General features: G+C 42.8%; 1 protein-coding gene across 5 annotated transcripts; it reads right to left on the bottom strand.

Moving 5' to 3' along the window:
* Nucleotides 1–483: 483 nt before the first annotated feature.
* On the bottom strand, nucleotides 484–6,205 carry LOC106576238 (E3 ubiquitin-protein ligase Hakai). Of its 5 annotated transcripts, none has more exons than XM_014153299.2 (6): nucleotides 5,633–6,201; nucleotides 3,613–3,780; nucleotides 3,367–3,473; nucleotides 3,186–3,269; nucleotides 3,000–3,073; nucleotides 484–1,805 (listed from the first exon to the last, which is right to left on the bottom strand). In XM_014153299.2, exons 1-6 carry the CDS (start codon nucleotides 5,649–5,651, stop codon nucleotides 788–790), a joined length of 1,470 nt encoding a protein of 489 aa, XP_014008774.1. In that variant the 5' UTR covers nucleotides 5,652–6,201; the 3' UTR covers nucleotides 484–787. The 5 variants fall into 5 exon arrangements, with proteins under 5 accessions (XP_014008774.1, XP_014008775.1, XP_014008776.1 ...); XM_014153300.1 differs by lacking the exon at nucleotides 5,633–6,201 and adding an exon at nucleotides 4,396–4,501; XM_014153301.2 differs by lacking the exon at nucleotides 5,633–6,201 and adding an exon at nucleotides 4,375–4,389.
* Between the last annotated feature and the right edge of the window lie 4,557 nt (nucleotides 6,206–10,762).

Here is a 10,762-nt window from a genome sequence, read left to right as displayed (position 1 = left end):
TGCAACATCCATGCAGGATAACACAGTTGATAAGTCATAAATGTTAGTAAAATACTTTTTAATAAAGTAATCTTAGGGTTTTGTCCTTGACACAAATACAGTGCCACCCCTCTCAAAATGTATGTATTTTCTCCCAGCAGCTATCTTCTCCTTTATCGCACATAACTAGGGCCATGTTTTGGTCAATCACGTCACATGACCTGGATTTCTACTTTTATTTTAAGCTCTTTCCAGAAATGAGAATTAGAAAAAAACAATTAAGCAATTGTCTGAAGGATGGTGCTGTACCATCTGACATAAAAAGGGGAACAGTTTGATGAAAAAACTTTAAATAAAAAGGTTAAAATCCAGGTCATGTGATTAACCAAAACACAGGGCTCCCTCCACAAACAATGTCAAATGTTAGATCATACACTGCCCCCTAATGATAAGGATGAAACAGTTTCCACAACTAGTAATATTGAAAAATAATGAGATTTAACGCTTTGTTAGAAAATATTTATTGAGACGTCATCAAACCAAAAAATTTCAAGATACAACAATGTCCATTGGAGACAAATACAGGAGCGATTCAAATGTATCGTTGCTCATTTGACAGTCCAAAAGGTTCATATCAATAAAAGTGAACAGCTACATACATACATTCACCATAGACTAGTCTCTAAAGTGTTTCCATAGAAATGACAGTCATACAGAACCCAGAGACTCATGTTCACATTATTCAAACCAGTGGAGAGGAATAGGGACAAGTCAAACAATGCCCCTGAGTTTGTGGGGAGTTGAGAGTTTACTGATAATAAGGGCGGTAGCGGGACTGATCGGGGTGATGTGGTCCAGGCATCTGGCCCTGAGGTGGGGGGCCCTGCATCCTTGGAGGAGGAGGCCCTCTAGGGGCAGGCCACATCCCAGGGCTCAGACCCCCTTGCTGGTTAAAAGGGGGACTGAGTGTGCCCTGGTCCTCAGGGAACTGCTGCATGGAGTTAGGGTTGTAGTGGTGGGGAGGGGGGGCGTTGACTGGAGGACCACCGTGTTGAGGTGGGGGGCCTGGAGGAGGGTGGTTCATGTAGGGGGGCATCTGACCCATGATGTGTCCTGGCGGGGGGGTAATGGGAGGGGGTGCGTTGGACATAGGCGGGGGAGGGCCGGCCTGGTTGTACACCATGTGGGGTGTCCCAGAGCCCTGGGGCGGGTGCTGCATGGGGTGGTTGATGGGTGGAGGGGGAGGAGGTGGAGGGCCATAGCGCTGTTGCGGTGGCGCCATCATGTGGTGGGGGTGGGACACTACAGGCTGACCAGGGTAGTCCCCAGGGTGGTGGTGTGGGGGTGGAGCAGGGCCCGGGCCAGGAGGGAGAGGGTCACGGGAGGAAGAGGTGGAGGAAGAACCGGAGTCATCCTGGATTGGCACAGTGATGAGGTTGCTGCGTGCGCGTGTAGTTACGGTGGCAATGCGGAAGGTCTCCTGGGAAAGAGGAGGTGCATCATGGGAAGCCGGTGGTGGCTGACTGTAGGGGTCATGACCCCCGTGTTGGAGAGGGGGCGGGAGGTGCCCTTGGGTCTTGGGCAGGTGAGGCGGGGGCACACGGAAGCGGTCAGGCACCTCTGTGGATGGGGGAAGGTGCAGGGCGTCCTGGCGGCTTGCCAAAGCCTTGGCTGCCCTCATGTGGCGGTGGTTGATGTGAGCTTGCAGGTCACGCTGGGAAAGGTAGGTGCGCTTGCAGCCCTTCACAATGCTGCACATGTAGAGGGAGCCCCGCAGACACTGTTCGATGCGCTGGACCGGGTCTGTGCAGCTGAAGAGCTGCATACTAAACAACACAAAAGGTTTAGTTAATAAGTGCAGTCAGCAACCACACATACAGATAGTATATTTTATATATTTTACCTTTATTTAACTAGGCAAGTCAGTTATGAACATTTTTTTTTTTTTTTTTTTTTACAATGACGGCCTACCCCAGCCAAACCCTAACTCAGACGACGCTGGGCCAATTGTGCCAATCCCAATCACGGCCGGTTGTGATAAAGCCTGGAATCAAACCAGGGTCTGTAGGTGACGCCTCTAGCACTGAGATGCAGTGCCTTAGACCGCTGCGCCACTCTTGTGCCCTGTATATGGACAGTTGAATACACTAGTGCAGCGATTCTCAACTGGTGGGACGTTTTCAATGGGTCGCGAGTAGTAATGAGGAAACATTTCCAGCCAATTGTGTAGAAAATAGGTTAATTACGAAGCTTTGGTACACTAGTGGCGCCTAATGGTCAAAATAATTTAGAACAGCCAAATTGGTATAGATGACATCACACATGCCTTCACACTTTGTCTTCTACCGAAACCAATCAGGTGGTTGTTCCACAAAACGAAGCGCCGGACGTCATTGATCACGTGCTTCTGATAAAGTGATACAAGCCTCGGCACACTGTTTCGAAGCAAACTACTTAGCGATTTTGATGCATGCCCAGGGGCTCCGGTATCAAACATAACGTCACTAGACAGCTGTCTGAGTAAAAAAAATGCTTTACATTTTTTTTTAAATACTCCAGTCTGAACTTAAAACAAGTACATCCAGTTAGAACGTGTGTAGAAATTAGAATGAAGATACTTTAAAAATATATATAATTTAATCTCTTTACTCAACATTTGTTCAATCAAAGTATTTTTTATATAGCTGTTAGCAGAGCTATTTAGCAGATTTGGTTGATTTTGTGGTCTCAAACAAGTGAGCTTATTAACATTCTTCATCAAGAATATGGGGAAAATGTAATTATTGACAATGAAAAATGTGGGAATTTTTTCTCTTGTCATATAATTGCTACCTTTACTATCAATATAGCATTCAAAATATTTGTACAGATTGCAATAGGGATATTTTTTGTTTCACAATGCGAATATTGGGTTGTGACTGAGACAACCTGGTTTAATTTGGGTCCAGAGGCAAAACCAGTTGAGAACCACTGGACTAGTGGGTAGGTTATAAATTTAAAAAATAATGTCAAGAGCTTACCCTGGGCACATCTTGTCTCCCTTCTTCTCGTGGAGCAACGCACACTCATAACAGAACACATGTTTGCATGGAATCTGGTGAGTTAATACAGATAATAACATTATAAGCTGCTGCACTCATAGCCTCTTACTATTAAATTTTTTTTAGACATAACACACTATGTAAAACTTGATCAAAGAGACATACCATGCGTCCATAGATCCTTATGGGCAGACCACACTTATCACAAAAGTGTGCTGGAATGTCATCCTTTTCACCTATCAAATTCAACTGTGGGGAAAAGACCAAGAGGTCTATGACACAGTAATGATGTAGGTGGAAGGCATTCCGGCACCCCCCCCCCCAACAATAGAAATTTAAACACTACCTTAAAGTCCCAAAACATTTGCTGGGGGAACCTCCGTTGACTTGCAAACACATCCCCAGCCTTGGTACCACAGTCGAACCTCTCCTCTTGCTTGAAGCTAAAACTCTCTAGAAACACAGATATGTTGCCTTACAGTAGTCCCATATGAAAGCTTGCTTCTATGACCTAGCAACAGGTTTCCCTATCCCAATCCTAGCCCTTGGGAATTAAAACAACGAGATGAGAAAGCACTTGTGGCTGGCTAACCTTCATCCCCAGCCTGGGGTTTGGAGGGCTGCCGGCCCATGGGTCTTTGTGTCCGGGGAGCAGGTTTGCTCCTGATGGTTGGTTTGGAGATGAGTTTGATGGGGATGCGTCTGCGGACATCAGGGCCCCCAAGACTCCCCGAGCCGTCCGTGCCTTGCAGGTCATTGTCTGTGGGGGAACGATGGATCATTCAAAATGTCAGTGACCAGAGTCAGTCATCTGCTACCAAGCGAACATTTACACGATACTTCCTACTAGCATTGACACTACTAGTTGACAATCCACAGGTGATCAAAACCACGATAAATAGTTTAGCAAAGCGCTAGTGTTTCATTTTAGCCAACGCCAACATTTTCTGGAGTAACATAAGTTGATGGGAGAATGCAGACCTTAACTAGCACTTAGTCTAAGCTACAAACATCGCATTATTTATTCTGTCCTGTCCTGACAATTTAAGTTATTAGCTTAGCACTGGCAGAACAACTCCAACCGCCACTTTATTCTAAAAAGTATAGCTAGCTAGCTACTACTGTAGCAACACAGATCTGTGGAAGCTAACGTTAGCAATATATTAGCTCTTTAGCGAGGAGTGGGCTGGCAACGAGAGGTTGCTACAAGGCCGCAATTTTTGTACTTTAAACACTCCACTGATAATACTTGTAAAGTATAATTGAATATGAATACGTTTGAAAATTAAATATATTTCGCTGTGTATCAAGTTAAATCTACTGATACACAAATACAACTAAAATACAGCTGAACCTGGAGTCATTTGTCGCTTACCACTTTGGTCCATAATTCACCGCAATGCAGTATGGGAAAGTATAATAAAAGGGGAGGAGTTGAGTTCAACCACTGAGGGGATGTCACCATTATTAACAACAAATCAATACAGGAAGTACATGTGGAAACACAAGTATATATAAATAATATACAAAGGACAATTGGGCTAAGGGGTACAATACCACATTACACAAGGACCTTAAGGGACATACATACACTTATAATTCTAACAGCTTTTTTGTTAGTAGAGTATTTAATTGTCTTAAAATACAGTTCAATTTATTTTTGTAAGGGAAGAAAATGTGGTGTTTTGTTTGTAAATTTACATTTGTGACTATGAAATTTGGCCAAAAGAATAATGAAATTAATTACATAAAATTGTTTCAGCTTATTTCTATCATAGGTAAAGAATTCAAGCAGTACATCTCTCCACAATAGTGTAAAATCTTCATAAATGTGTTAAATTATAAATCTACTGATGTCTTGCCACAGATTCCTTACATGAATACAATGCCAAAAAAGATGTAACACCATTTCTGGGTGGTCATTACAAAAGGTACAATTTCAGTTGATGTTTTCCTTAAGCTTCTTCATATAGTGGTTGGCAGGATAATATTTATGAATAATTTTAAAGGAAACTTCCTTAATTTTGTTAACAAGTAGGAATGTGTGTGGCAACATCCAAACTTTTTTCCAACAGATATTATCAATAAATCCGTTCCGATAAGGCATGACATAAGGTATAGATACAACATCCTGCTGAAACAAGGTTCGTATTGCTCTGTTGTTGAATGGACCAAAAGAGAAAAGAATCTTTCACACTGATGAGTCAAAAGGGTCAATGGAAGGTAGGCTCTGAGGGTCAGGTCTTGGCACGTTCCTGAATAATAAAGAAACACCTGGGGGAATGGCATCTAAAACAATTGCAAAATCTTTAGGTGTTACAGGGACCTTGTAAAGTGATAAGAATTCCTTCTAACTAAGAAAAAATACCCTCTGCATTTACCATTTGGCTCACCAATAGGATATTATTTCGGAACCAATATTCGAAAAACAATGAAGTATTTTTATACAATATGTCCCGATTATTCCATACATAATATCTGTGTGGAGAAAAATTATGCTTATAAATTAAGGACCATGACAAGAAAACCTGCTGATGAAAAGCAGACAGTTTCACTGCATCTTTATCACTATTATAATTGCAAACCATCACATTCCGAGTGTAGAATATTACCTCCAAAGGTATTTTTCATTGTAGTGACACCAGCGGAGCGTTCAGATCCATGGGAAAGCCAAATATCGTTGCCCCACTGTGACCTCCAGAAGTTGGCATCAGCCGAAATTGAGTGAGACTTGAAAAAAAAGCAAAAATCTGTTCAAAATTGTTTAGAAAATTAAAATAAGGCCTTGCGCTTCACATTGTTTCGTAACCCCCTAGCATTAAGAGAAACTATAGACAAAGACAAAACGACAAAGATTATATAACAGTATAAACTGTAGGATGAGTCAAAAACGTATGAGCAGTGAACGTAAACGACAAGCAACCGAGATCTGCACCATTTAAGTCAATTTAAAGTGAAAATAGCTTATTCCATAAACTCTGAGCTAGATGTTATCCGGCTTTTGAAATTCAACTAATCAGAAAATGATGTTAAAGACCAAACCACGGGTTCTCTGTAGTAAGAGAGACTAAAAACCACCCGTAGTGTAATAAGGAACTCTTCTGAGAAATAAAATACAAAATAATCATTTAAATTTAAAAAATCAATTCATTTTAATCGCCCCTTGCCCTGCAAGCGTAAACTCGACCGACGTCATGAAACGTCATCAGAAGTGTCCGCTTAATTTGAGGGCTGAGGGGAGAGGGTGTGTCTTTTAAGTGTTTGGAATGAGGCCAAACTCATGTGCAGAAACAACGGTCGTCACGCGTCAAACTGTGCATGTTGCCAAATCAGAGGCACTCATTCAATATTAAGTCGTTTTTGACTTTGTCGAGGTTGTAGTCATAGCATCTTCAGCTCCTAAAGACATTGGCTCAAATCTGAGTTATGCCTTTAGAGTTTGAGAAAATTAACAACTAAGGGAGGATTTTTCACTTCTCTCATTGACTTCTCAAACCACAAACCCCGGCCTGGTCTGCTTTGTCTGCTTATTGGAAGCGTTCACGAAAGACTGTTGTACCTCTGGGTTTAAAAACTCTGTGGTTCAATGCAGCGTATTCTTCTTCATGTAGTTTTTCCGGCAGACTAGACGCTTCGTTGTGTATTGCTGCTTTTCACAGTTCGGGAAGTGAATTGCACATTTGTTCACAAGAAAAGGGATATGGGGAAAAAGGAAATTGCACCATCATCTAACCAGATACTGTATATACCCTTTTTTGGTCTCCCGAGTGGTGCAGCAGTCCAAGGCACTGCATCTCAGTGCAAGAGGCTGTCACTACAGTCCCTGGTTCGAATCCAGACTGTATCACATCCGGTCGTGATTGGTAGTCCCATAGGGCAGTGCACAATTGGCCCAGCGTCGTCTGGGTTTGGCCGGGGTAGGCCGTCATTGTAAATAAGAATTTGTTCTTAACTGACTTGCCTAGTTAAATAAAACAAATACCACTATCCCCAACACACCCCACCACCCCTTCTCTCAAAACCCCCTGTAGTTCTTCTGCACTAAAATCTTTGACACCCAAAAACATATCTGCTGCTGCTACTACCAGTTCAATCTTCTGGGATTTTCTTTCCATCTGTGCAGTACAATTAATGACCATAGAAATAAACACCAAGCAGCCACCTTACTAAAGCACAAACTGTTCGGGTCACTCTGTATTGGCCTACTAATAACAAGGATCCTCTCAGGCATCCTCACCCTTTGCCCTCCATCCTCTACTTTCATCACTGCCTCAGCAAATGACACTTTGTGCACTGCTCTCACCCTGGAAACATCAACCTGTCTCACTTGCATAAGACATTTCTGATACCTAGCAACATGCCCCCCCCCCCCCCCCTCCATACTGCTGCAACAATACCATAAACTTGGCACCTGAAACACCGTAGTGGGTTTGAAACAAAAGCTCTCACCGATGTAACACAGCAAATTGAGGAAAAAGTCAAGGAGTGTGAATGCATAAAAACTCAGAAGGACAGGCAGGGTCTCCTCAGGCTTGCGCTTACCACCGGGTCTGCATCACAACAAACGGTATGCGTCACAGACACCAGGGATCTTCAACTTTAGTCAATCCACCTCAACACTCAACGCTACCCCAGTTATCACTCCTTTCAGCAGCGCTCTACTCCGGAGAGCAAAGCAGGACACAGCTCTCATCCCGAGTCGCGTAGTGCCCTCTCCCTCTGGGCAGCAGACACACAAAAAATCTACTCAAGTCCACTTCTGGATACCTTGACTGAATTGACAAGAACCAACTCCTTCTTCACCCAGCCTGATACCATAAATGGATCGCCAAAAGGCATGAATCTACTTTTTCAAAGAATTGTACTCGCGCTGGGCTAGAGTCATCTCGGCCATTTTCCTGATCATTGGGGTGAGGCTCAGAAGCCTTCACATCACCTGTCGGTGCAGGTTCTTCCTCTTCACTTCTATCAGGTTCAATTTCTGAGAGTTCACTATCCGTTGACTGCTCAGGGTTTTCAGGCACGTAATTATCTCTTCTGTGCTTGACTCAAAGGAGAAAGTATTGTGCTTGTATTTCAAATCAATTCAAATTTTATTAGTCGCATGCGCCGAATACAACAGGTGTAGACCTTACAGTGAAATGCTTACTTACAAGCCCCTAACCAACAGTGCAGTTTCAAAAAATATGGATAAGAATAAGAGATGAAAGTAACAAGTAATTAAAGAGCAGCAGTAAAATATAACAATATATACCGGGGGGTGCCGGTACAGAGTCAATGTGCGGGGGCACCGGTTAGTTGAGGTAGTATGTACATGTAGGTAGAGTTAATTAAAGTGACTATGCATAGATGACATCAGAGAGCGGCAGTGGTGTGGGGGGGGGGGGGGGGCAATGCAAATAGTCTGGGTAGCCATTTGACTAGATGTTCAGGAGTCTTATGGCTTGGGGGTGGAAGCTATTTAGAAGCCTCTTGGACCTAGACTTGGCGCTCCGGTACCACTTGCCGTGTGGTAGCAGAGAGAACAGATGTTGGTTTGGGTTTGAACCTCACGCTCTTCTTTCAGCCTCGCTTCATCTCGGCATGCGCCTTGAATTCCATCTTCCGCATTTCATCCCAGCTCAACGCAGCATCAAATAAATATAATAAAATATACAAATATAACAAAAAATATAATAAAGTCATTTATATTTTTATCATACATAATAATTGAGTTGCAAATGTACAGTCGTGGCCAAAAGTTTTGAGAATGACACAAATATTAATTTTCACAAAGTCTGCTGCCTCAGTTTTGGCAATTTGCATATACTCCAGAATGTTATGAAGAGTGATGAGATGAATTGTAATTAATTGCAAAGTCCCTCTTTGCCATGTAAATGAACTGAATACCCCAAAAACATTTCCACTGCAATTCAGCCCTGCCACAAAAGGACCAGCTGACATCATGTCAGTGATTCTCTCATTAACACAGGTGTGAGTGTTGACGAGGACAAGGCTGGAGATCACTCTGTCATGCTGATTGAGTTCGAATAACAGACTGGAAGCTTCAAAAGTAGGATGGTGCTTGGAATTATTGTTCTTCCTCTGTCAATCATGGTTACCTACAAGGAAACACGTGCCGTCATCATTGCTTTGCACAAAAAGGGCTTCACAGGCAAGGATATTGCTGCCAGTAAGATTGCACCTAAATCAACCATTTATCAGATCATCAAGAACTTCAAGGAGAGCGGTTCAATTGTTGTGAAGAAGGCTTCAGGGCGCCCAAGAAAGTCCAGCAAGCATCAGGACCGTCTCCTAAAGTTGATTCAGCTGCGGGATCGGGGCACCACCAGTACAGAGCTTGCTCAGGAATGGCAGCAGGCAGGTGTGAGTGCATCTGCATGCACAGTGAGGCGAAGACTTTTGGAGGGTGGCCTGGAGTCAAGAAGGGTAGCAAAGAAGCCACTTCTCTCCAGGAAAAACATTAGGGACAGACTGACATTCTGCAAAAGGTACAGGGATTGAACTGCTGAGGAATGGGGCATCCGGAAAAAAGCTTGTCCAGAGAAGACAAGGTGAGCGCTACCATCAGTCTTGTGTCATGCCAACAGTAAAACATCCTGAGACCATTCATGTGTGGGGTTGCTTCTCAGTCAAGGGAGTGGGCTCACTCACAATTCTGCCTAAGAACACAGCCATGAATAAAGAATGGTACCAACACATCCTCCGAGAGCAACTTCTCCCAACCATCCAGGAACAGTTTGGTGACGAACAATGCCTTTTCCAGCATGATGGAGCACCTTGCCATAAGGCAAAAGTGATAACTAAGTGGCTCGGGGAACAAAACATCAATATTTTGGGTCATGGCCAGGAAACTCCCCAGACCTTAATCCCATTGAGAACTTGTGGTCAATCCTCAAGAGGCGGGTGGACAAACAAAAACCCACAAATTTGGACGAACTCCAAGCATTGATTATGCAAGAATGGGCTGCCACCAATCAGGATGTGGCCCAGAAGTTAATTGACAGCATGCCAGGGCGAATTGCAGAGGTCTTGAGAAAGAAGGGTCAACACTGCAAATATTGACTCTGCATCAACTTCATGTAATTGTCAATAAAAGCCTTTGACACTTATGAAATGCTTGTAATTATACTTCAGTATTCCATAGTAACATCTGACAAAAATATCTAAAGACACTGAAGCAGCAAACTTTGTGGAAATTAATATTTGTGTCATTCTCAAAACTTTTGGCCACGACTGTAATGCATTGTGTTTGTGCAGAAAAACGTATGCTTGAACATTGTATTAGATCTGTAGCAATACATGAAAAATAAAAGTTATTCCATGGACAGTGCAGATGATGCATGGTCATTTCTGTATACAACTGGTAATTAGTGGTAAATCAATTGATTATCTTTTGATGGAATTATCGAAGACCTCTAGTCCACTCTAGTGGAAAAATGCCTTATCAGAGGAGCAGGCCAAGACCATTAGATCCACTATCACAGTAATGTCGCAGACAGGAGATGTCATATATACTTGTGATTTATTTACATTAATATGCAGCTCATTGTCAACAATCCACTTAAGCCCCAACCTGGTCCCAATGTATTGAAAACTGTAGCGGACAGACATAAAATTCCCCATGCAGGCATCCAGGAGCTGGTGAATAAAAAAATAAGAAAATCAACTGTTTATCCCAATCATAATGTAATAATGGAAATTATATTGTTTGATAAATCGACAGTCTCGACAGGGAACAG

This window comes from Salmo salar, chromosome ssa17, assembly GCF_905237065.1.
Source record: "Salmo salar chromosome ssa17, Ssal_v3.1, whole genome shotgun sequence".
Lineage (NCBI taxonomy): Eukaryota > Metazoa > Chordata > Actinopteri > Salmoniformes > Salmonidae > Salmo > Salmo salar.
Note: the sequence above shows the minus strand (reverse complement) of the source record. Positions and strands in the feature narration are given on the sequence as shown.

Bases quoted from the DNA above. Each gene is read 5' to 3' on its own strand.
- LOC106576238 (XM_014153299.2), bottom strand. The intron at 3,074-3,185 runs GTATGTCTCTTT...TTAACTCACCAG, and splicing joins TAAGGATCTATGGACGCATG to ATTCCATGCAAACATGTGTT. The intron at 1,806-2,999 runs GTAAGCTCTTGA...TGTGTTGTTTAG, and splicing joins GGAGACAAGATGTGCCCAGG to TATGCAGCTCTTCAGCTGCA.